The 26,592-nt window shown below is 45.7% G+C and overlaps 2 protein-coding genes across 4 annotated transcripts; both read left to right on the top strand.

Moving 5' to 3' along the window:
• Nucleotides 1-358: 358 nt before the first annotated feature.
• LOC310701844 (olfactory receptor 2G3-like) lies at nt 359-23,292 on the top strand. 3 transcript variants are annotated; one of them, XM_083493295.1, is made up of 3 exons: nt 359-855; nt 1,867-2,008; nt 22,484-23,292. In XM_083493295.1, exons 1-3 carry the CDS (start codon nt 781-783, stop codon nt 23,287-23,289), a joined length of 1,023 nt encoding a protein of 340 aa, XP_083349421.1. In that variant the 5' UTR covers nt 359-780; the 3' UTR covers nt 23,290-23,292. The 3 variants fall into 3 exon arrangements, with proteins under 3 accessions (XP_083349421.1, XP_083349419.1, XP_083349420.1); XM_083493293.1 differs by lacking the exons at nt 359-855; nt 1,867-2,008; nt 22,484-23,292 and adding exons at nt 11,804-11,865; nt 15,273-16,242; XM_083493294.1 differs by lacking the exons at nt 359-855; nt 1,867-2,008 and adding an exon at nt 14,390-15,414.
• On the top strand, nt 2,062-8,074 carry LOC310700922 (olfactory receptor 2G3-like; the record flags this gene model as incomplete). The annotated part of the gene is made up of 2 exons (XM_083490875.1): nt 2,062-2,517; nt 7,463-8,074. The coding sequence occupies 2 exons, from the start codon at nt 2,062-2,064 to the stop codon at nt 8,000-8,002; spliced, it is 996 nt and encodes a 331-aa protein (XP_083347001.1). The 3' UTR covers nt 8,003-8,074.
• Nucleotides 23,293-26,592: the final 3,300 nt, after the last annotated feature.

The following is a 26,592-nucleotide window of genomic DNA, read 5'->3' as shown; positions in this document are numbered from 1 at the left end:
GAAGTCAGTGGCCATGGCTGTAGCAACTGTGTTTTCAGCTTGCATCTGCATGCTTTCAATTAGTTCATGGATCTTTTGCCTTTGGTTGAGAAGAAACGAGCCGTCTTCTTCTCTTTCAACTTGAATCCCAAGGTAGTACTGAACGAACATCTCCCAGTTCCTTGATGTCCACTTCTTTGCTAAGAAGTGCATAGTCTCTTTAATTTGCTGTAGCAATCATCAAGTCATGCAACTGAGCAGCTATCTCTCAAAACTAGCACCAACCGCAAAACTAATTGTCACAGCAACCGGTTAGAACATGGAGGTCGTTAGTCCTCTGTCGGAATGTTGAACTTTACTGTACCTTCACATCCCACAGGGGTCCCTTCCAACATTACAGTTCTATGATTCTATGAAAATACTGTTATGAGTTTGAGGGGGGAACAGGCTGTATGCCTGGGCCCCTTCTAATTCCTGGATCCAGCATGGATTCAGTTCTTGGACTAGCTAGACCAGCCTGGTAATGGCCTGTTACGTAGGATTTAAGGTAACAAAGGGAGTGGCTCTGTGCAAATGGGTGAGCCTCCCTCCCTAAACTACCTGCTAGCTAGGAAGACCAAGGCCAGAGTGCAGAATTGAGTTAGGAGAGCTAGAAGCTGGAGAAAAAGCTACAGGCTAGAAAGACAGAGGGAGAGTCATACCTGATTTCTACTGGAATCCAAGGCTGTGGCTATGGGAGAAGGAAGACCCTCTTGGAGTGTAATGCTGCCAACCCCTCCATCATAGGCCCAGGTGGTATATATGTGCAAAGAAACCATCTCTCTTAAAGACACCACCGTCTCCGCTGTCCCTCAGTCCAAGGAAACGGAACCCTGGGTAAGCATCTGGGACTCTTTGAATATTCACGGGGCATGCACCAATACTGTTGAAAGCAAAGCTACGCCATGTCTTTATGTTGATTAAATGTGTATTGACCGGGGATGGAGGAGACATTAGACTGAGGTTCTAATTTAAAATGAAATTACGTAATTTGCTCCTTCTGAAATAAATATGCTAACCTAAACATGGCCATTCTTTGAAATTCACACAGCACAGCTCTCCAGCCAAGTAATGTGCATAAAACTGCATATAAGTCTGCACCCTATTCTTCTGACAATCATCTGGTTTAAATGTTGTTGTTGTTGTTTTAAAAAATAGTAGATTACCTTTGGCCCTCCAGATGTTGGTGAACTACAACTCGCATCATCCCAGTATTTGGCCATGCTTGCTGGGGCTGAAAAGAATTGTGCTTCAGCAACATCTGGAGGGCTAAATGTTAAGTCATGTAAACATGAGAAAGTTTTCTTGTACAAGTGGTTCCTGGTTCATATTCATACTGTAAAGATTCAGAAGCAGTTTGGGTAGATATTACATTTAACTGGAGCTTGGATTTGGAGAACGGGGACTAGTCTCATGTCCAAGAATGAAAATCATTGGGTGATCACAGCCTTGCAATAATAATAATAATAATAATAATAATAATAATAATTTATTATTTATACCCCACCCATCTGGCTGGGCTTCCCCAGCCACTCTGGGCGGCTTCCAAAAAAAATATTAAAATACTGTAACACATCAAACATTAAAAGCTTCGCTAAACAGGGCTGCCTTCAGATGTCTTCTAAAAATCTGGTAGTTGTTGTTCTCTTTGACATCTGGTGGGAGGGCATTCCACAGGGAGGGTACCACTACCGAGAAGGCCCTCTGCCTGGTTCCCTGTAACTTGGCTTCTCGTGGCGAGGGAACTGCCAGAAGGCCCTCGGTGCCGGACCATGCCACTATTGCTTTTGTTTATCCCAACTCCATTTTGAGTAGGTGTTTTGCTATTTTTGTTTCTTCCTTTTCTAGATAATGTACAGGGAAGGATTGTGGGAAGAAGGTAATCAGAGCTATGAAGGCGAATTCATTTTACTGGGAGTGGCTGACCGCCCACGCTTGGAGATGTTGCTCTTTGGTCTTGTCCTGGTGTGCTACACAATTACCTTGTTGGGTAATACAACCATCATTGTGGTGTCGCGGCTGGACCCCCATCTCCACACCCCCATGTATTTCTTCCTCACCAATCTCTCTGTCCTTGATCTGTGCTTCACCACCAGTGTGGGCCCGCAGATGCTGGTGAACTTCTGGAGGAAAAGCAAGACCATCAGTTATGGTGCCTGTGTGGCCCAGCTCTACATCTTCCTTGCTCTGGGCTCCACAGAATGTGTTCTTTTGGTTGTCATGGCCTACGACCGCTATGCTGCTGTCTGCCACCCGCTGCGCTACACTACCATTATGAGCCACTCTGTATGCTACAAAATGGCTGCCGCTGCCTGGGTTAGTGGCCTTTGCAACCCAGTGATGGAGACAGTGATGACTCTTCGGCTCCCACGGTGTGGGGAGAACCGAATAGACAATTTTTTCTGTGAAGTGCCAGCCTTAATCAAACTGGCCTGTGCTGACACTTCACTCACCGAGGCTGTGCTCTTTACTTCCAGTGTGCTGTTCCTTGTAGCACCCGTAGGCCTCATTATGATCTCTTATGCTTCAGTTTCTCCTGACTTTGTAGTCTGAACTTGTCTCCATCCTGTTCTAAGATTTCCCAATACTTCGGCCATCCGGCCTCCGTATTGAGTCTCTTCACTGCTTTGGCCTCCACTGGTGACACCCATCTAGGGGTTTTATTTTCCAATAGATCTTTGTATCTTATCCAAACATTAATCAATGCTTTCCTAACAATGTGATTTTTAAAAGCGCTGTTTACTTTATCATACCAAAGATATGCATGCCAACCAAAAGCATTGTTAAAACCTTCCAGATCCAAGATATCAGTGTTCTCGAGGAGCATCCATTCTTTCAGCCAGCAGAAAGCTGCTGCCTCGTAGTACAATTTTAAGTCCGGCAGGGCAAAACCCCCTCTTTCTTTAGCATCTGTTAATATTTTGAGTTTAATTCTGGGCTTTTTGCCCTGCCAGACAAATTTCGAAATATCTTTCTGCCACCTCTTGAAACATTCCATCTTGTCGAGAATCTGCAAGGTCTGAAACAGAAAAAGCATTCTAGGCAATACATTCATTTTAATCACAGCGATTCGGCCTAGCATTGACAGTTTCAAATTTGACCATATTTCTAAATCTTTTTTAATTTCTGACCAACATTTTTCATAATTGTCCTTGTACAAATTCAGATTTTTAGATGTTAAATAAACCCCTAGGTATTTCACCTTCTTTACCACAATCAAACCTGTTTCCTCTTGAAATTTCTCCTTTTCCATATCTGTTAAATTTTTCCCTAAAACTTTAGTTTTTTGCTTGTTCAACTTAAATCCAGCTACCTGGCCAAACTGTTGTATTATTTCTAAAACCTTTTTTGTACTAGTGTTTGGCTCTTGCAAAGTCAATACCAGGTCATCTGCGAACGCTCTTAACTTGTAATGTTTAGCTCCGACCTGCACACCTTTAACCTGCTGGTCATTTCTTATCATGTTCAGCAACACCTCCAGAACTGAAATAAAAAGTAATGGGGAAATCGGGCACCCCTGTCGTGTTCCTTTTTCTATCTTAAGTTCCTCCGTCATAACATTATTTACAATCAGTTTAGCTTTTTGTTCAGAATATATTGCAGCCATACCATTCTCAAATCCCTGGCCTACCCCCATCCCATGAAGATTCTTTCTCATAAAACTCCAAGAAATGTTGTCAAAGGCCTTCTCCGCGTCCACAAAAATCAGTACTGCTTTAGTGTTTATATTCACCTCTAGCTTTTCCAAAATGTCTATTACATTCCTTACATTGTCTGCCAGGTGTCTTTTGGGGAGAAAACCTGCTTGGTCCTTATGAATCTTCTCCATCAATACTCTTTTAAATCTTTTTGCCAAAATGTCTGCAAAAATTTTGTAATCCACATTGAGGAGTGATATTGGGCGGTAGTTCTTAAGTTGGGTCTTTTCAGTCTCTGACTTTGGTATGAGTGAAATATATGCCTCTTGCCACGATTCAGGGGCCCTTTTTCCCTCAAGGATCTCGTTGCACACTTCTCTTAGTGGTTGAGTTAGCCATTCCTTCAGCGATTTGTAGTATCTGGAAGTCAATCCATCTGGTCCCGGAGATTTGCCCAATTGCATGTTCTGAATAGCAGCCTCTATCTCTTGTTCTGAGATTCTCTGGTTCAAGTCCATCTTACTTTGATGAGAGATGTTTTGTAATCCATATTTTCCCAAGAATTTGTCTATATCTTCTTCATTTTGGGGGCCTTGAGTGTAAAGCTTTTTGAAATAACTTACGAAGCAGTTTCTAATTTCATTAGGTTTAGATATATTCTTTCCATCCACCTCCAGGCTTGTAACTGTATTTAGTTTCTGCCTTTTCTTCAATTGCCATGCCAAGAGTTTGCCACATTTATTTGCTGATTCAAAAGTCTTTTGCTTCATTTGCTTTATCTTCCATTCAATCTCTTGGTTCATCAATTCCATATATTGTGTTTGATATAACTTGATCTCTCTTAAGATGTCCTGAGATTTTGGTTTTGTTCTTAATTTTCTCTCTCCTTCCTTTATCATTTCCAATAGCTTCTCTTTTTCCTCGTTTTGTTTTTTCCTCTTTATTGAATTTTGTTGAATCAAGAATCCTCTCATGACCGCTTTACTTGCATCCCAGATCACTCTTTTCTCCACATCGGTCCTCATATTTATTTCGAAATAATCTTTTAAAGTCTTTTGGGCCTTCATAAGAATCTCCTTGTCCCGAAAGAGGGTGTCATTCATTCTCCATCTGAATTGACCAGTTGTTGTAAGTTTCATCTCCATCTTCACGGCGTTATGGTCGGAGCAAGTTTTTGGGCAGATTTCCACTTTCTTAATCTTTGGAGCCATTCCACTAGTAACCCAAATTTGATCAATTCTGGTCCAGGTCGTCATTGCTTGGGAGAAGAAGGTTCCCTCTCTCTCCAGAGGGTTCCTTGTTCTCCATATGTCTATCAAGTCCATATTTTCTGTCATTTCAAAAAAAGTCTTAGGGAGTCTCCCTTCTTTACTAACTGTTAGTCTTTGTGCCTTGTCCATGTTGGTGGAGACCACACCATTCATGTCTCCCATGATTATCATATTGTAATCCAAATAGTCAGAAAGAGTTTCATGAAGTCTCTTAAAGAAGTCAGATTTGCCTTCATTTGGCGCATAAATTCCAACCACTAAAAATTTTTCTCCTTGAATTTGTATTTCCACTGCCAGATATCTCCCTTGTTCATCCTTAAATATCATTTTTGGAGCCCATTTTTCCTTAACATATATTACAACTCCTCTCTTCTTGACTTTGTCTGATGAGATAAATTCTTGTCCTAGCCTTTTATTTATAAGTAGTCTCCTGTGGGCTCTGGTTATGTGTGTTTCTTGTAGACATATCAAGTCCAATTGTTCTCTGTTCAGTATGTGAAATACTTGTCTTCTCCTCAAAGGCACATTGAGTCCATTACAATTCCAACTAAGGAATTGTAGAGCCATCTTGTTATTTTTCTAAGGCTCCTCCAACAGCTCCAAGTTGTTGCTCTTCTTCTGATGGTGGTGGTTTTTGTCCAGTCGAGAGATTCAGGATCTCCAGTGCTCTCCTCTGTTCTCCAAGTACGTCCACAATCCCCTTCTGTAGCTCCTCCTGATACCTTGCCAAAAATTTTTCTTTATCTTGAATTGTCTTTATTTTTACCTTCTTTAACTTGTAGTCAAATGACAGTCCTTGTGGGAACTCCCACCTGAAACGGATGGAATTTTTCTTTAGCAGAAGAGCTAAGTCCTTGTAGAAGTTTCTTAAATCCAAAATATGTTTTGGGATGTCTTTGAAGAACTGTGCAGTTGAGTTTCCAATTTGCAAGGCCTTTTCAAAGTGTAGTCTTAATATTTTGTCTCTTTCCTCCTTGGATCTGAATGTGATCAAACAGTCTCTCGGGGTCTTTCTGTCTTGCTTTTTTCCCAATCTAAAAGCAGTCGTAATTTTGAATTCGTCTTCCTCAAGGTCCCAGCAGTCCACAAACTCCCGTGTCAGATATTCCACAAGGTTGTCTCTTTCGTTCTCCGGGATCAGTCTTAATTTTAAGTTTCTCTCTTTCCTCTGTAAGTCCCACAAGGCCAAAGTTGAGTCATGCTCATAAACCTTCTTGGCAATCGGCTCTAATTTCTCCTGTGTCTCTCCCGCCGTAGCCTTGGCATCTTCCGCAATTTGACGCGTAGTGGCATTTTCCTCCACCAGTTTATTTATAGATTCTGTATTCTGGTTTAATCTTGCTGAAATTTCTGCTAATTTTAGTGTGTTCTCTGAGGTCTGTTTTGTTAAAGACTCCAAAGTTTGGTTGATCTTAAGCAGCGCATCTGTCACAGCTTCCATAGAAACGGCTGTCCCTTTATCTTGTCCTGTTGTTCCTGCTGCTCCAATTGTTGGGCCTGAAATTGATCCTCTTTTCTTTGCCTGATGTTGCTGCAGCTGTTGTTGTTGCTGGTGTTGCTTGGTCTTGGCTCTTGTGACTATCTCTTCTTGTGGGCCACTCATGTCAAGGTCACTTCCCACGGGAATTTTCTCCCTTGGAAAGTTCCACTGTCAAGCTGTGGCAAACTTTACTTTATCCTCTAGAGGGAGCAAATCAAAATGGCCATAGAACAATGTTCCAAGTACAAAAAACAGGGGAGATTGTCCAGAATACAAAACAAGAGCTTAACACAGTCCAAATCAATATTGCTAGAAAGCTTGTAGCTTTAAGCTGCCACAGTTATCCAGTTTGTATTATTTCTTCTTATACTACAGAGTAGCCAGACACTGTGGGAACTTTGTATCAAGATATCACTCTACAGGGAAAAGTCAGTTCAGTGTGTTAAAAAAAAAAAAAGGCAGACCGTTTCATGCTTTCAGATGGGTGAGACGGCAGAGATTTTTAACTTCCAATAGATCATGCAATTATTAGTCCAATTCGCCTCCCCTCTGCCCTGCTAGCTAGAGGGGAGATCAAAGGTCCAAATGTCCGGTTTAACTGATTAAAGAGCTGGTTTAAACGGATGCAAGTTTAGAGCTCCGTTGCTTTCACTTTCATGCAGTCGGGGGGAGGCAGACTTCCTTTGTTTAGATCTCCCCCGTTTTTAGTTCAAATTTTAAAGTTTAGAAGGTCCCAGTTATTTTTCAAGTCTTACTCACGGGAATTCAGTCCGAATTTTCTTTTCAGGAAGGAATCGGCGCTCTCCGCTAATGGCGACGCGGCTTCACTTCGCAGGCTGGGTAGCGACTCTCAGCACCGCGCTCGCTCCCGGTGTCGCTTTCACGGTACCGGGGGGCGCAAAGGTGCCCACCGAGTCTCCTTGTTCTCAGGCTTCAGCGCCTGGGATTTTAGGGGTCCCCCGCTTGCCGTAGCAGGTAAGACCCGAACTTGCGAAGCAGTCCTTCCCCGGAGCTCGGGGCTAGGACCGCCATTAAGCGCTGGCACCGACCGGAAGTCTCGCTACACTACCATTATGAGCCACTCTGTATGCTACAAAATGGCTGCCGCTGCCTGGGTTAGTGGCCTTTGCAACCCAGTGATGGAGACAGTGATGACTCTTCGGCTCCCACGGTGTGGGGAGAACCGAATAGACAATTTTTTCTGTGAAGTGCCAGCCTTAATCAAACTGGCCTGTGCTGACACTTCACTCACCGAGGCTGTGCTCTTTACTTCCAGTGTGCTGTTCCTTGTAGCACCCGTAGGCCTCATTATGATCTCTTATAGCTTCATTGTGGCTGCTGTGTTAAGGATCCGCTCAGCTGAGGGCAGGCGGAAGGCCTTCAACACCTGTGCTTCCCACTTGACTGTCGTGTCTCTCTTTTTTGGAACAGCCCTTTTCACTTACCTCCAGCCCCCGTCCAACAATGCCCATGACCAAGCCAAGATGGCCTCCCTTTTCTATACATTTGTTACCACTATGCTCAATCCACTCATTTATACCCTGAGGAACAAAGAGGTGCACAAAGCTCTAAGAAGATTGATGAAGAGAACTTAAGCCCAATGTCTCCCAGCTTCATTCAGAGGCTCTGTGGTTTTATTTTAATAAAAAGTCCTCACTGATCACTTATATGGCACTGTTGAAATGTACTAAGCTCCCCTTTCATTTTCGTCTCCCACAGAATAATCCAATGAATTAGAATGTATTATAATGGTTATTCCCGAAGGTTGACTACAAGTTGCTTAAGATGAGCCAAGCTGGATCAAGCCAAAATCCTATATAGTCTAGCGTTGCCATATGTCTGGTAATTCCGGGACATGCCCTCTTTTGGGGGTCCTACATGCCCATCCGGGGGGGGGGGTTAAATCTTAAAGCAAATGTCCTGGATTTGGGGGTTTTTTAAGAAAAAAAATGTGCACGGGTGACTCTGGTTCAAGCTCAGCCTCTGGCGCTGGCTACCCAGCAGAGGACCTACTATCAGATCCTAAAAAAGCTCAACAAATTTTTGTGTCTGGATTTTTATTTTTATTTATAAGATATTTATTAAGATTTTCAAAGTGTTACAAAATAAAAATAAAAAAGTAAGAAAATACAAAATAAAAATAGTTAAAAACAATCATTCTTTCCATTACTTATTTTTCATTAGCTTATTTCCCGGACCTCCTCACGCCTCCCTTTTTTGTATTCCAGTTCAGTTTGTTGGTTCAGCAAATCCTTACCCTCTTTATTTATCCTAGTCTTTAATCTTAAGCTATTGCAACATTAAATTTTTACCTATTTAATAATCCATTTTTCATATTCCTTTATAGTATTACAACTGAAAACCCCTTAATTTCTATCCAACATCATTCTAACATTCATTAATTTTACAATATTTCTGTAAATAGTCTTTAAATTTCTTCCAATCTTCTTCCACCGACTCTTCACCCTGGTCTCGGATTCTGCCAGTCATTTCCGCCAGGATTTTTACCTCTTGAAATATGGCAACCCTAAGTCTAGCATCCTGTTTTCACACTGACCAATGAGATGTCTAGCCAGAAGCCAACCTAAGCACACTCCTCACTTTTGGATCTTGTCAGCTGATATTTAGAGCCTCAACACAATGGCTGTGCATGTTTATAGTATCTTTTAATAATAATAAAAAACCCCTCTTTGACCTCTTTTGTGGCACTCTTCACTTGCCTAAAACTTTATTTCTTCTTTTAGTATGGCTGTCATTGGGGACACGGGTGGCGCTGTGGTCTAAACCACTGAGCCTCAGGAGGTCAGCGGTTCGAATCCCCACGACACTGTGAGCTTCTGCCAACCTAACAGCTTCTGCCAACCTAACAATTCAAAAACATACCAGTGCAAGTAGATAAATATGTACTGCTGTGGCAGGAAAGTAAATGGTGCTTCCGTGCACTGCTCTGGTTTCGGTATTCCGTTGTGCCAGATGCAGCTTAGTCATGCTGGCCACATGACCCGGAAAAATTGTCTGCGTAGCAGACAAACGCCGGCTCCCTCGGCCTGTAAAGTGAGATGAGCACCGCAACCCCAGAGTCGTTTGCAACTGAACTTAACTGTCAGGGGTCCTTTAACTTTTTTATGACTGTCATTTATATAACCATTAGGTAGATGGGAATAAAAATGGAGGATCAATCTTCCTTCCCAAAGATCCACTGTAAGGTCAAAGATGCAGGTTGGGGAGAGGGGGAACAGTGCCAAATTGGTTCTGCGGTACTGAAGCTGCTCCCATCAGCAGTAATACAACACTCTTGGTTCCCATGACATGCTCAGCCAGAGTAAAATGCTGTCATAGACTGGCTTGAAGTTGAGGAATGGTGGGAGGACACAGCTCAGAGCTTGGGCATTGGTGGTGGGACAACACTGAGGGGTCAAAGGGAGAAGAGGGAGAAGACTGGGAGGAGGTGTTGGTAGCTGAAGAGGTAGCAGGGCTCAGTGACTCAAAGGAGCCTGTAGCAGAGAGAAATCCAGAATAAGGAGCTGAAGCAAGAAAGGAGGGAGACCACGAGGTAGGGATGAGTCTCTGGCTGGTGAAGAGGCATGGGTGTCTCACCCACCTGCTGTGATGAGCTCCCCTCCCTGCTGGTCTCACATAACCATGAGAGGTATGACAAGGGAGAAGTTAGCTTCAACCAGGCGCAGTCTCAGATTGCTGAGGGGGTAACCCTGGTGAGGAGGGGACTTAGGCAGCTATGAGGAGACTTTGCAATTGCTTCATGGGAGCAAGACCCACTGGAGATGAGTTGCTGTGCTCATTAGGCCTGACACTCCTCCACAGATCTTGTTTTTGCTAGTAAAGAGTTAACTCCAAGTTGCTCAGTGTGATTTACTGCTGGCTCGCTCCAGTCAGATGCATTAACTCAAAAAAGGCTGGTGTTCTGCCTAAGACAGTGGACCTTTAGGATTCAGTTGGACAACAAAGACCATCAAAATTGCTCTTTAATGGGTTTTATTAACAGGATGAGGAAAATAAAGAACAAAGCAAGAGGAGACAGACATTAATAAACATTAACAGAATTAAAACCTATCTATTAAAGATTAACGTATCTCTTAAAGGTAACAATTAATGCAATTTATTCTTAGAGAGCTGTGCTCTACAAGGCTGCAAATGCTAGGCCCAGCCTATGCCTGGGCACTTCTGAAGGCATGCAAGGGGGAAATCTTCAGAACTCCTTGTGATACAATGGTCTTCTGAATATGTCCCAATGCAGTTGCCATAAAGCAAGTCCGATATATCCTGGAACAAAGGGTTGGAGCAGTGGGCCCTTCCAGAGGCCTCTTTTTATTGCACATCCATAACTGTTTTTGCTCAGGATGTTATGAGCAGGCGTTATATGCAATCCATGGGCATTGCTGGGGGGGGGGCAGGGGACAGCTGTGCCCCGAAATGACGTCAATAAATAAAAATACTGATCTAACTGACCAACCAGGTCGCAGATAACTCAGTTCCCCCCTCCCCCCCCAAAAAACCCCATAAAGCCTGTCTATGCCTGTGATGCAATCCCACTTTCAATACGGCTTGTACCTAGAATCATAGAATCATAGAGTTGGAATAGCCCACAAGGGCCATCGAGTCCAACCCCCTGCCAAGCAGGAAACACCATCAGAGCACTCCTGACATATGGTTGTCAAGCCTCTGCTTAAAGACCTCCAAAGTAGGAGACTCCACCACACTCCTTGGCAGCAAATTCCACTGTCAAACAGCTCTTACTGTCAGGAAGTTCTTCCTAATGTTTAGGTGGAATCTTCTTTCTTGTAGTTTGGATCCATTGCTCCGTGTCCGCTTCTCTGGAGCAGCACTTCTCTGGGAGAACTCACACTGCTTCATCCCCATTCAGTACAGATCCCATAACTTCCTGCTACAATCCCGAAACTTTTTAAAGCACAAATGTTTTGGGGTGGATGTAGGTGTTTCCAAACAGTCATTTGGAGTACTCGGGAAAATCAATGTCTTCTAGCAACTTTTAAAGTTTAGTTATTGCTTGAGGATTTAAATACTGTAATCGCACTCCTCCACTGCCCTTTGCCCTTAAAGGGTTAAGCAGCTCTTTCCCTTCCATCCCTTCTCTGGTGCACGTCAACTCCTCCCGAGGATGCCGTGGAAGGGAGGGGGAGTAGGGGAGTCTTTGGGGCTTCCTTGCTCATTATAATGTGTATATTTTTTCTCCCTAATGATTCCGTCTGAGCTCTGGTCTTTCTGGGGCCCCATAACAGGAGAGTGGGAAGAGACATTACTGCCCTTCTCCGTGATGTCATAATAAAATCATCTCTCCTGACCCCAGCAGGCCTCTTTTGAGTTAGAGAAATCATGCTAGTGTGCCCAAGCAGGTGGGCAGATGCATGTAGGTACTCTTGAAGACAATGCTGAGCCAGAGGAACTAAGGCGCTGGGCTGAATTAGGAAGACCAACCAGGGTAAGAGCTGGCAAGGGAGCTGTCCTTCCCTCCCTCTGCCCCACTATCATCGATGCTCGAAATGCATGGCATTTTGACTCTCTGCATTCAGTTCCATTCTTCAACTGCTTCATCTCTTTCTGTACATAGCACAGAGGTGTCAAGCAGCCTTTCCTGGCAGGGGGCCTTCCAGATGTTCCCATCAGCCCAGCTGACATGGCCGATAGTCAGGGAGGATGGGATTGTTACGCTTATTCACAAGAGTTGTAGTCTTGAAATATATGGAGGGCACCAGGTTGAGGACGGAAGTCTATGTGTTGAATGCTGTGGGTTTCTTTGCAAATCTAAACTAGGTCCACTCCTCCCTCCCTCTCCTCTCCCCATCATCAGCCTGACGGACTTCTCTCCCTAACATCTTCCTCAAAGCCTTCCCTTTCCCACTGTTCCATTCTGCTTTAGTTCTCTGCCTCTCTCTCTCCATCTCTTTGCCTCTATCCGTCTACACAGCCTCCTCCTTTGCTTGGCTCCCCCTCACTTGGGTGTCTCCCACCGTCTTTGTCTTTTCTCTCTGCCCCTCTCCTTCTAGTCACACTGGGAAGGCTGTAGCTCAGTGGCAGAACATCTGTTCTGCATACAGGCGCAATTGCCAGGAAGGTCTTGGAGAGACCCATGCTTGCAACCTTGGGCAGCTGCTGCCATCAGTATAGACCAATGTCCTTCAAGCTTGGGTCCCCAGATGTTGTTGGGTTACAAGCGCCACCATCAGCTAAGGTGGCTGGGGATGATGGGAGTTGAGGTCCAACAACATCTGGGGATGCAAGGTGGAAGAACATGGCACAATACTGAGATAGATGGCCTAACGCTCTAACGTGGTGTAAGGCAGCATTCTATCTTCTTGGTCCATAGGCACACCTAAGATACCTCTGGAATCCTCCTCACTGTAGCCTCATGACTGCACGGACCTATCTATGGACTGCAGAATCATGGAATCTTTGAATTGTAGAGCTGGAAGGGACTCTGAGGATCATCTAGTAGTCCAATCTCCTGCAAGGCAGGAATATGCAGCTGCTCCATACAGGGATCAAACCTGCGACCTTGGTATTATCAGCACCACACTCTAACCAACTGAGCTATCCAGGCTGACCTGAGAGTTCTATCCAGAGTTAGTCCAGTGAGAACTTCATTCGCCCAGGGTTGAGCCACCAGCTCCCTGAACAAAGGCTCTCCTAGCAGACCAAGAGACAAAACTATGAACCACATCATGGAATAACAAGGATGACAGGAGGTTGGATGCAAGTGAGCTGTGCAGGAGCAAGCTGAAAGGCAAATTCGTGGAGCCTCTTTTTATTGGATAAAATACAGCTGGAAAAGAGGTAGTGAAACCACTCTGAACTTTTAACACATTCCATCTAAGCACATTTTAAACATTAGCTAATACACGTCAGCAGGTGCTTCCTGCAGATGTTGCAAAAGTGGATTGTGTCTGTGTTCCTTGTCATGCTTCAGCCAAGCATTCTGTCTAGTAAACAGATCTTATGAAAGGACAAAAGATCAGGGGGGAAAGCTTGTCTTCTAGCCAAGGGGCAGGAGTTCAAGGAGCGTGGGCACAAGGCTCCTTGGCACACTGTTGCATGCCGGGTGCGAGGTGTGCCTCAGCACAAGCGGAGCGTTGCCTCCACACTCTTGTGTGGACTGGACGGGCCATTGGCTTGACCTGGCAGGGCTCTTCTTCTTAAGTTCTTGTTAATTTTATTTATTGCAAATGGCTTGGGTTTCCATGCTTCAATTGTCCCCCACCCACACTATCTCGGAGATCTCAGAATGCAGTGCAGGCTAAAGGTAAAGGTACCCCTGCCCGTACGGGCCAGTCATGTCCGACTCTAGGGTTGCGTGCTCATCTCGCTCTAGAGGCCGTGAGCCGGCGCCGTCCGAAGACACTTCCGGGTCACGTGGCCAGCGTGACGAAGCTGCTCTGGCGAGCCAGCACCAGCGCAGCACACGGAAACGCCGTTTACCTTCCCGCTATAAAGCGGTCCCTATTTATCTACTTGCACTTAAGAGTGCTTTCGAACTGCTAGGTGGCAGTATTTTTATATATATAATCTAGCATTTTTATATATGTCTAGATTCAGCCATGGTCTCATCTTACTCTTACCTCTGCATCACCCTCTCCCCAGTAATGCTCAAACATAGCTATCCTCAACTTTGTATTATGCACTATAGCAGGGGTCAGCAAACTTCTTCAGTAGGAGACTGTCCCTCAGATCTTGGGGGGGGGGGCGGACTATATTTTTTTGGGGGGAGGGAATGAACGAATTCCTGTGCCCCAGAGATGCATTTTAAATAAAAGGACACATTCTACTCATGTAAAAACACGCTGATTCTTGGACCATCCGCAGGCCAGATTTAGAAGGCGATTGGGCTGGATCCGGCCCACGGGCCTTAGTTTGCCTACCTATGCACTATGGCATGGACTTGTCTTCTGTAACCCTTGAGAATATAGTTCATCCCATAGCTATGGTCTGGGTAGGAAAACCAGTCAGAAGAGCTAAAGAATCACCTTGGGGTCATGTGTGGGGTTTCTCCCCACACATTACTGCAGCAAGGTGTGATGTATTAAAGCAGGGGAATCATTGGCCCTGCAGATGTTGCTGAACTAAAGCTCACATCACTCATAACTATAGGTCATGCTTGCAGGGGCTAACAGGAGCTGTAGCTTGGCAATATCTAGAGGACCACGGTTAAGCTATGTGGAAATAAGAATGTTTTCTTGTTGTACACATGGTTTCTGGTTCATATTCATAGATTCAGCAGTTGTTTGACAGAGGTGGCACTTACTAGAGCTTGGACATGGAATATGGTAGGGTTGCCGTACGACGAAATTTCCCGGACATACACAGAATCCTTCCATCAGAAGTAGTATCTGGGCAAAATGTTTGGGAAACACATGTCAGCAATTTTGTTTTTGCCGATTTCCCTTAAAAATAGCTCAAAAATGTCGAACAAAGCATTGCCAAAAACACAACCCTAGAATAGAATGTGGAAATCTATTTTCTTTTCAAGTACAGTGGTACCTCGGGTTAAGTATTTCATTTGTTCCGGAGGTTCGTTCTTAACCTGAAACTGTTCTTAACCTGAAGCACCACTTTAGCTAATGGGGCCTCCCGCTGCTGCCACGCCACCAGAGCACGATTTCTGTTCTCATCCTGAAGCAAAGTTCTTAACCTGAAGCACTATTTCTGGGTTAGCGGAGTCGGTAACCTGAAGCGTATGTAACCTGAAGCGTATGTAACCTGAGGTACCACCTTATTGGAATCTTGGGTGATCATAGGCTTAGAACGATACCACTAATCTTCTTCTGTCAGCTGTTTATACTAGCTCAATTTTGAACTTGTGTTTCACTCTTTTCCTTGTTTTCCTTTTTCCAGATAATGTACAGGAAAGCATTATGGGAAGAAGGTAACCACAGTTACCAAGGAGAATTCATTTTATTGGGAGTGGCTGACCGTCCACGCTTGGAGATGTTGCTCTTTGCAATTCTCCTGCCCTGCTACATGATGGCCCTGCTGGGCAACACAACCATCATTGTGGTGTCGCGGCTGGACCCCCACCTCCACACCCCCATGTATTTCTTCCTCAGCAACCTCTCCTTCCTTGATCTTTGCTTCACCACCAGTGTGGGCCCTCAGATGCTGTTAAACTTCTGGCGGAAAAGCAAGACCATCAGTTACGGTGCCTGTGTGGCCCAGCTCTACATCTTCCTTGCTCTGGGCTCCACAGAATGTATTCTTTTGGTTGTCATGGCCTATGACCGCTATGCTGCCATTTGCCACCCGCTGCGCTATGGTGCCCTTATGAGCCAATCCCTATGCTTCAAAATGGCTGCCGTCTCCTGGGTTAGTGGCCTTACCACCTCACTGGTGGAGATGGTGATGACTCTTCGCCTCCCGCGGTGTGGACAAAACCGGGTGGATCACTTTTTCTGCGAGGTGCCAGCCTTAATCAAGTTGGCCTGTGTTGACACCTCAGTCAATGAGGCTGTGCTCTTTGCTTCCAGCGTAGTGTTCCTTGTAGTACCACTAGGACTCATTATGGTCTCATACGGCTACATTGCAGTTGCCACGCTGGCAATCCGCTCAGCTGAGGGCAAGCGAAAGGCTTTAAACACCTGTGCCTCCCATTTGATTGTGGTGTCCCTCTTTTTTGGGACAACCATTTTCACCTACCTCCAGCCCCCGTCCAACAGTGCCCATGACCAGACCAAGATGGCCTCCCTTTTCTATACATTTGTCACCACTATGCTCAATCCACTCATTTATACCCTGAGGAACAAAGAGGTGCACAAAGCTCTAAGAAGACTGACGAAGAGAACTTAAGCCCAATGTCTCCCAGCTTCATTCAGAGGTTCCACAATTTATTTTAATAATAATAAAAACCCTTCAATAAAATCACTTCTATGACAGTAATCACACAAAGCTGCTTTTTTTGTCATCAACCACACAATAATCCAACAAATTAGCCTATAATGAGAATTATTAATGTGGCAGCAACAAGGAGGCATCGTAGAACAAACTAAAGCAGAATAAATCCGACACTAATGCACAATTATTGTGTCAGGAACGTGTTGAAGAACAATAGAAAATAACTGGAAGGGCTCTGAGTAGCAGGATCAACACAAGTGGGAGGGAGTGAACTGTGCCGTATGCATTGCAAGGAGACAAGCAATGGAAGAGGGGGAAGGAACCCTGATGTGAATCATCTCCTAGCGCAATGGTTTTCAACCAGTGTGCCATGACACCCTGGGGTGTCTTGAATGATGGTCAGAGGTTCTGTGGGCAACATTGGCCTCTGTCTCTCTTTCCTTCCCTCCCTCCTCTGATGCCCTCTCACTTCTCTGCCTCTCAAAGGCTTGCACAGCTGTTTATTGCAGCAGCCCTGGGTGCAAGCTACCCTGGCGAATGATGCCTCTAGGAGGCACCTCTCTTTTGGGGGGGGAGGGCAGCTCAGAAACTGGGGCGGCAGCTGTCCATAGGACTCCCACAGAGGAGAGGAGAGGAGGCTGAGGGAGCCCTCCACAAGGGAGGGTGTTTGAAAAAGGGTGAGAGGCTGCCAGCTCTGCAGGCAAGGGGTGACATGACTGGGCTGCTGAGCCCCACAGGGGTGTAGCAGTTGCTCAAGGGAGCGGGGAACTCAAAAAGCTCAAAAACCTTTGCCCTAGTGAATTTTGTGACTGAGTGGTGACATGAACCCAGATGTTCCCTTGGACCAAATCCTGTTCTCTAACTGCTACACCTCTCCACATTTCCAAACAGCAATTTGGACTACTCTGAATATTAATAAGCAATAAAATAAATTTCTTCAAGCAACTTTCTAAGTGTCCACATTGCTTGTTGGTTCTAAGACGGCAGAGACATTCTTCCTCCCTTTTCCTTAAGGGGTGAAGTAGTCCTTTCCCTCCCATCCCTTCTCTGGTGCAAGGCACCCTCTCCTGAGGAAATCGTGCGGAGGAGGAGGACGGATCTCTGAGGCTTCCTTGCTCATTGCTGCAGTGTAAGATGTAGCTTTCCCCTAATTATTCAGTCTGAGCTCTGGTCCTTCTGGGACTCCATCGGAGAGCTGCTGAAAAGTGGGGAGGCAGCTTCGTCGTCCTCCTTCAGGAAGGAATCATAAAATAAGCTCCCCTGACCCCACCAGGCCCCTTTCGAGTTAGAGCAACCATGCTAGGGTGCCCATGTATATGTCCAGAAGTATGCAGATACTATGAGAGATGATGCTAAGCCAGAAGAGTCAAGGCTGAATGAGGCAGACTAACCAAGGCGTGCTCTGGTCCATGGGGTCACGAAGAGTCGGACACGACTAAACGACTAAACAACAACAACAAACCAAGGTAAGCATTGATGGGGGAAATCCTTTCCTTCCCACCCCCATCCTTTACATTAAACATGATGTAGCTGATTCCAAACGTATGCCGTTGTGTTCCGCTGCCTCCACCTGTCTCCTGTTCTGTCCCTTTACCCCCTCCCCTTGACACCCAAAAATGTTAATGCTCTTTCCACTTTTTAAAGACTTTTCGTTTATTCACTTTCAACCTCCATCTGCTTCAGCTCCTTCTGCACAGGTGTAAAGCAGCCTTTCCCAGCGTTTTGAACAACTCCCCTCAACTCCTGCAAGCCTTCCCTTTCCAACCGCACCACTCCTCTTCCATGCTCTGCCTGCCATCTCCAGAAAGGGCTTGGCAAAAACATGCCTGCAGTCATGGACAGCTGCTGCCCGTCGGCATAGTTCTGAGATAGGTGGACTAATGCTCTAACTTTGTATAAGGCAGTTTCCTGTCTTCCTTGGTTCACATATCTCCTCAGGGTGTCTTCCTCACTGCAGCCTCGTGGCTACATTGGCCCATCTCTGGTCTACAGAACACCATCCACAGTCAGTCCTGTAAGAGTTTCAGGGGCCCAGGGTTGAGGAACCTGCTTCCCTATCAAAGACCCTCGTAGCAGACCAAGAGGCCAACCTATGGACGACTCCATGAGATTAATGGCTTATGCTAATTTTATTTATCGCAAACAGATTATGTCTTACTGTCCCCTGCCTAGAGATCTCAGAATGCAGTGCAGGGTATATGCATTTTAAATAAATAGAGATCATTTGCCAGTGTGCAAAACTGGCCTAGGCATGAGTGTGCTTCTTACGGAGACAGGGGTGAGTTAGTGTAAGGAGTGTCTACTTGAGAAATAAAGGGGCCATAAATTATAGAATGGATGAATGTGAAATGAAGAAAAGAACAGCTATAAAATGAAACAAAATGAAGAGCAGAGATTACATATTCAGTGTTCTCGATTCATGGGATGTACTGTAGCACTTTTCACAATACTTTGGTGAGTTATTTGATTTCTTGTCTCCCCCCCCCCCCCAAGTTTCTCACCCCCATATTTTTGAGGCATATGCCTGGAAATGAACAACAACACTTTATTGTATTTAGCTAAAAGCCATTACAATCCAATTATAGATCCAACAAATAGAATAAAAATAAAACCTGTTAAAAGGGACGCGCACTTCTGAGTTTGACTTGGTTGTAATCCAGAATGGTTGTAAACTAGGCTATTTGCAAACCAAGGTACCACTGTATTTGCAATAAACCAAATCAATGAATCCCTGCACAGTCTACAGCACTGTCTTTAATGAAAATAGCACAAATACTTTTAGCGGCTTTAGCAAATAAGGCTGTTTTATATGTGACAAGCGGATCACAGTCAGATAAGAGCCGGCATATTTTCACTTCAGGGGTCTGCAAAAGCCAGCAGCTGTACCAAAAATCTCTTTCTGGGGTTTGGATTGAGCTACAATGGAGTATATAATGGGGGAGATCTTCTACTTCACCTGACCCGCAAATACAAAATCTTAGATGCCTTGGGACATTCCTATATCTTCCATCTAAGACTGAGGTGGGCATTGTTTGAAAATAGAGGGCTGTAAATGCTGTTCTCAGGGAGGCAAAGGTAAGAGCCTAGGGCTTGCCAATCAGAGGGTCGGCAGGTCGAATCCTTGCAACAGGGTGAGCTCCTGTTGCTCTGTCCCAGCTCCTGCCAACATAGCAATTTGAAAGCACGAAGTGCAAGTAGATAAATAGGTACGGCTCTGGCGGGAAGGTAAACGGCGTTTCAGTGTGCTGCTCTGGTTCGCCAGAAGCGGATCAGTCATGCTGGCCACATGACCCGGAAGCTGTACGCTGGCTCCCTCGGCCAGTAAAGCGAGATGAGTGCCGCAACCCCAGAGTCAGCCACGACTGGACCTAACAGTCAGGGGTCACTTTACCTTTACCTATGGCTAGATTTTTTGACCAAACTGCGGGAGGCAGTGGAAGACAGGAGTGCCTGGTGTGCTCTGGTCCATGGGGTCACGAAGAGTCGGACACGACTAAACGACTAAACAACAACATGGCTAGATTTCAGAAAGTGGTACCAGTAGGAAATTTTTGAGATATGGGTTAAAGATAGGTCTTGCTCGTTATCCTGTTTATAAATCCAATAGCAGTCTTTTAATTCCAGGTAATACAAAGATATCTGTTGTCAGGTTTTTTGAGGCTAGGCGGTCTTGTACTATCTTAGCCCAGCCACACTTCTTCACTGTTCCTCCTGCCTGGAAAAGCCTCTGGAGAGAGGATTTTGACGCTTCAGGTGGAACACTGATTGAGCATCTTTATTGCAAAATGCTCCCTTCTGAAGTTTCCCTTTAAACAAACAAACAAAAACACCTTTGTGTTTCTGTTACTTGAGTTTGCAGCTAATACGTAGTCAGGTAATTAATAATCTCTTAAGCTTTCCTAAGCTAAAAGGAACCCATTTCTTTTTAGATCTTTTTAGTAGGAAAAGCCTTCAGTGACGGATCATTTTAAGTTTCCATATTTTGTCTTCTTCTTTTTTTACCTCTTTGAAGTCTACATTCTTTCTGAGATCTGGAAACCAGAATACTATTACACAATTTAAAATGTGGTTGATTGTATGTTCATATATTAGCATATGATCACGGGTAGTTTATTTCATTCTAATAGATTTTAACTGGGAATTTTTATTCTTTACTTTAACACAATACCTTGTCTTTTTCAGTAAGCTTTGTAATCTGACCCCAAGATGTCCAGTTCAGAGCCAAACAATATTTTACTATTTCCTTCCTTCCTTCCTTCCTTCCTTCCTTCCTTCCTTCCTTCCTTCCTTCCTTCCTTCCTCTATTTAAAACAGGTATGCCTAACTCACAGTTTCTGGATTCCTGTCAGCAATGTACCTGCTTCATTTTGTACTAATTAAACTTCTCTGGTGCGTTTTAAAAAAGCACCATTTAGCACATATTTATTTCTTTATGAAATATATATATTTATATACTGCTGTTAGATATGTTTACAACAGTTACACATTAGACTAAACAATTAACACCATAAAAAATATGAAACCAATGATATTGCACTAGTCCTACAACTTCCATCATCCTTGACTATTGGCCCTGCTTGCTGGCGGTTGTGGGAGTTGGAGTCGAATCATATCTGAAGGGCACCATGTTGGCTATCGCTGTGCTAGAAAAAGGTGGAGTAACCACATTAAAACATAGTAACAGACCTGCTAGATCAGAGCAAATGCCTCAATCCAGGCAAGCAAGTAGCAAGAGAGACTCAGCTATACAGCTGCAAATAAAACATTTTAAGGGTGTTGTAAAGTGCATTACGGACGCCGGTGGCGCTGGAGGGTTAAACCACAGAGCCTAGGACTTGCTGAACAGAAGGTTGGTGGTTCGAATCCCCGTGACGTGGTAAGCTCCCGTTGCTTGGTCCCTGTTCCTGCCAACCTAGCAGTTCAAAAGCACGTCAAAGTGAAAGATAAATAGGTACTGCTCCGGCGGGAAGGTAAACGGCGTTTCCGTGCGCTGCTGTGGTTCGCCAGAAGCGGCTTAGTCATGCTGGCCACATGACCCGGAAGCTGTACGCCAGCTCCCTCGGCCAATAAAGCGAGATGAGCGCCACAACCCCAGAGTCGGCCACGACTGGACCTAATGGTCAGGGGTCCCTTTACCTTTACCTTTAAAGTGCATTATACAAATGTGACTCTAGATGGCGATGGTCAGCTATGGCAAATTCCACATATTTTTCAAAACTTTTTTTTAAAAAAAGCATTTTCGCAATGTTTTTTTATGTGTCTAGTTTCCACCCAGTAGAGTTCAAGGGCACATCCCAGCCAAGTGAAAACAGTTAAGACAATGAAGAGCAGGATATGTAGACCTAACAGAAGACATACAGAACCTCTGGAGAGCTGCGCACCGGGTTGTTTTTCTCAAACATTGCTATAGCAAGGTGGGGTGTTATGTACTGAGTTGAATAGGATCCAAACTGCAGCAGTCTGTTTGGTCCTAGAACAATAGGATCCAAAATGCAGCAGTCTGATTGGTCCTAGAACAATGCAGCAGTATGATTGGTTGGCAGGAACCACCCAATCCTGCTCCAGATAGAAGTGAATCCACAACCTGATTGGCTTACAATAGAATTCCGGAATTAGCCAATCATGTGCAGCCCATTGTGTAAATAATGTATATAAAGCAGATACTGTGAGGGGACATTCATTCATTCCTCCTCACCACTATGAGCTGAATAAAGAGCATGAAATCACTTTGCGACTCTGAGTATATTTCATGGGGTGAACTGAGCAGTAGCCTCTCCAAGCACCACCTTCCTAAATTGGTCCTTTGTGTAGAAACTGAACCAGAACATGTGGGATTCAAGATGTTTCTAAAAGACAACTCCCATCATCCCTTGCTATTCATTGCTATGCTTTCAGGACTGATGGAGGCAGTGGTTCAGGAATGTCAGGAGGGCTGTACGAATCAAGTGTAGCATGTGTTCCTTCCTCATGTGTGTGATTCCTGGATCGTATTCATACTGTTATTGAGTCCTCGGTCTTAGAAATGTGTCACTATGGCTCTTGTGTCAGCTGCTCATACCAGTTTCCATTTTGAAATGGTCTTTTGTTACTGTTTTTGTATCTTATTCCAGATAATGTACGGGGGAGCAGTATGGGAAGAAGGTAACCAGAGTTACCAAGCAGAATTTGTGTTATTGGGAATGGCTGACCGCCCACACTTGGAGATGTTTCTCTGCTAGGCAACACAACCATCATTGTGGTGTCGTGGCTGGACCCCCACCTCCACACCCCCATGTATTTCTTCCTCACCAATCTCTCCTTCCTTGATCTTTGCTTCACCACCAGTGTGGGCCCTAACATGCTGGTGAACTTCTGGAGGAAAAGCAAGACCATCAGTTACGGTGCCTGCGTGGCCCAGCTCTACATCTTCCTTGCTCTGGGCTCCACAGAATGTATTCTTTTGGCTTTCATGGCCTACGACCGCTATGCTGCCATTTGCCACCCGCTGCGCTACGGTGCCATTATGAGCCAATCCCTATGCTTCAAAATGGCTGCTGTTTCCTGGATTAGTGGCTTAACCACCTCAGTGGTGGAGACGGTGATGACTCTTCGCCTCCCGCGGTGTGGACAAAACCGGGTGGATCACTTTTTCTGCGAGGTGCCAGCCTTAATCAAGTTGGCCTGTGTTGACACCTCTCTCAATGAGGCTGTGCTCTTTGCTTCCAGTGTAGTGTTCCTTGTAGTACCACTAGGACTCATTATGGTCTCATACGGCTACATTGTAGTTGCTGCGCTGGCAATCCGTTCAGCGGAGGGCAGGCAAAAGGCCTTCAACACCTGTGCCTCCCACTTAATCGTGGTGTCCCTGTTTTATGGGACGGCCATTTTCAGTTACCTCCAGCCCCCATCCAACTACTCCCGGGATCAGGGCAAGATGGTCTCCCTTTTCTATACATTTGTTGTCACCATGTTTAATCCACTAATCTATACGCTGAGGAACAAAGAGGTACACAAAGCTCTGAGAAGAGTAATGAAGCGGAAGTAACGCACCCGGCTTCATTAAGAGGTTCTGCTATTTTTCTTTTTAAAAATAAAGATTCCTTGTTGATGACTTGCTTGGAGCTGTTTACAGTACAAAGCTTCCTATTTATTTTGTACCACCCATAGTTGAATCCAATGAATTAGGCTGGATTGTGTATTGCGATTAAAGTCCTTCTAGGAAGTTCTATGAGGCAACCATATGTTTGTGGGAAGGCAACATGCAGGACTTGAGTTCAGCAGTCCTCTACCCATGTGATTACCCCAAACCCAAAGATCTCCAAATTCTCAACTTGGCATTCCCAGCATTTATTGCCCCTGTTCACTAAGCCCTGTTACCTCTTCAGCTTCTGATACTTCTTCCTCCCAGTCTTCTCCTCTGTCCACTTATCATTGTCCCACCACCACTCCCTGGGACCCGATCCTTATTCTCTTGCTGGTTCCCCAGCTGGTTCCCCACCACCATTTCTCTGCATCCAACCAGTTCGTGCCACATAGATTTCTCAGCTTTGATTGTGTCAAGCAGATCAACTCTAGCCCTGGTCACTAATAGTTGATAATAAATAGAGGGAAGATGGTCCCATCTGTGTTGTGCTTCCAAATCCATAATCTCTTTTCCCAACCCTTTCTCCGCCCCCCCCTTGTGTTTCTTCTTTCCCCCCTGCAACTACAATAATCCTATGTATCACTGCTTTGAAAGCACTCCACAATATACAGAGTTGAAGATCATCTACTGATCCACAATCAAGTCTGAAATATTAGGGTATTTCCCTCTGAATCTGTTGTCTAGCTTCTCTTTTATCCACTATAGCAAGGTCAAAATGACAAGTTATTTCTCCTCGGTGTAAATTCCATTCTGTCCATGGAGCATCAACAGAGGAATGATCCGAAACCAACTTGAGTTCAATTTTAGCTGCTGCCTCTGCTTAACATAATCTGGGAGATATTAATATGAGGTGTTTCTTTGAATAGGCGTTGCAATTCACTGAGAGAGAAACTTAGGGTAGCTGGGTAAAGGAAGAACAAAACTGCTGGACTTTACATTAGGAGTATGCAGGGGGAGTACAGTGGTACCTCTGGCTGCGAACGGGATCTATTCCGGAGGCCTGTTTGCAACCTGAAAAGAATGCAACCCGCGTCTGCGCATGCGTGGGTCATGATCCGCCGTTCCTGTGCATGTGCGTGATGTCATTTTATGTGTCTGCACATGCACAAGTGTTGAAACCCGGGAAGTAACCCTTCCTGATACTTCCGGGTCACCGCAGGACGCAACCTGAAAACGCGCAACCTGAAGCAAACGTAACATGAGGTATGACTGTATATGGGGAAAAGAGAGGAGAGAAAAGGAGGGGGAGGAATACTCTTCTACATGCACCAAAACTAGGAGACAGAACACAGTTTAAAGCAAATTACAGCCCCAAGAAGGCTATCAATGGCTGCTGGCCATGACAGCTACACTCTGGCTCCAAGTTCAGAGGCAGTAATGCTTCTGAATGCTATTTCCTAGAAGCTGCAGGAGGTGGAGTGCTCTTGTGCTTGAGTCCCTGCTTGTGGGATGAAATATACTCAGAGTCGCAAAGTGATTTCATGCTCTTTATTCAGCTCATAGTGGTGAGGAGGAATGAATGAAAGTCCCCTCACAGTATCTGCTTTATATACATTATTTACACAATGGGCTGCACATGATTGGCTAATTCCGGAATTCTACTGTAAGCCAATCAGGTTGTGGATTCACTTCTATCTGGAGCAGGATTGGGTGGTTCCTGCCAACCAATCATACTGCTGCATTGTTCTAGGACCAATCAGACTGCTGCATTCTCAATCCTATTGTTCTAGGACTAATCAGACTGCTGCAATTTGGATCCTATTGTTCTAGGACCAATCAGACTGCTTCAGTTTGGATCCTATTCAACTCAGTACATAACACCCCTCCCCTCTCAGTTCCAGTCCTGCCCGGGAGGTCGCATTCATAGTCCTCAAGGTATGCCGGCGGCCTACGTGTACGTTGCGGCCTGGGGTGTTCCCTGGTCCGGGCTCCAGGTTCTGGCTCGTGTTCCAAGGATACTGGCTGTGATGGGGCTGTTTGGTCTGGTGCAACCGGCTCGCTCAGCCGTGGTTCTGGTTCCGGTGTCCTTCTGGCCTCACGGGTCCTCTCTGTATTTACTGATTCTGCCTCTCCTGCTGGCCCCTCCTGCTCTATGGGCCTCACTGCCCCGCTGTTCCCTTGGGACTCTTCTGACCTGTCCTCCTCCTGGGTTTCTCCCAGGAATCGTCGCCGTATCTGGTCGCAGTGGCGGTGCCAGCATTGCCCCCCATCCGTTAGCACCTCGTATGACACTGGGCCAGTGACCCTGGTGACTGTGGCGGGTACCCATGCTGGGCCTGCCCCAAAATTCTTTGCGTACACTGGGTCCTGGGCCTCGAAGGTCCGGGGGTTCCTGCCTTCCCCCACCACTACCTCATCCTGAGCTCTATCGGGGTGAAGGCGGTCCAATCTGATTGCAAGGCGCCGACCCATTAGTAGTTCAGCGGGGCTCCGGCCAGTCGTTGAGCAAGGGGGGGCTGTGCTGTGCTAGAAGGAATGTGGCAAGGCGGTACTCCCAGTCCCCTTGTGTCATGCGGCGGAGGGTGTCCTTGGTGGTCCGCACCATGCGTTCTGCTTGGCCATTGGTGGCAGGGTGGAACGGCGCCGAACGGATGTGGCGGATGGCGTTCTGTGCTGTGAAGGTTTGGAATTCTCCTGACGTAAATGCAGTCCCGTTGTCTGAGACGAGAGTGTCAGGGAGCCCGTGGGTTGCAAACAGCCTGCATAGTACCCGGATGGCTGCGGACGTGGAAGTGGACGGTACCAGTGCGACTTCCAGCCATTTGGTGTAGGAGTCCACCACTATGAAGAATGTTTTCCCCTGAAAGGGGCCAGCGAAATCCACATGCAGGCGTGACCATGGTGCTCGGGCGGACTCCCAGGACTGGACTGGGGCCCTTGGTGGATCTGGGCGGGATTCTTGGCAGGCCTGGCAGTGTTTGACCCAGGCCTCTATCTCTCCATCGATCCCCGGCCACCACACATAACTCCTGGCCAGGGCCTTCATTCTTACTACCCCTGGATGTGTCTCGTGTAGGGCTGTGAGGACCCTTTTGCGGAGGGGCTGGGGAACAACGACCCTGCTTCCCCATAACAGGCACCCCTTGTGGGCCGACAGTTCATGTTTGCGGGTTGTGTAGCCAGCGAATTCTGGCCCGGGGCTGCTGCTGGGCCATCCCCTCCACACCCAGTCCAGGACCCGGGAGATGACCCTATCTTTCTTGG

Source organism: Podarcis liolepis (genome assembly GCF_965112155.1).
Source record: "Podarcis liolepis genome assembly, chromosome: 2".
NCBI lineage: Eukaryota > Metazoa > Chordata > Lepidosauria > Squamata > Lacertidae > Podarcis > Podarcis liolepis.
Note: the sequence above shows the minus strand (reverse complement) of the source record. Positions and strands in the feature narration are given on the sequence as shown.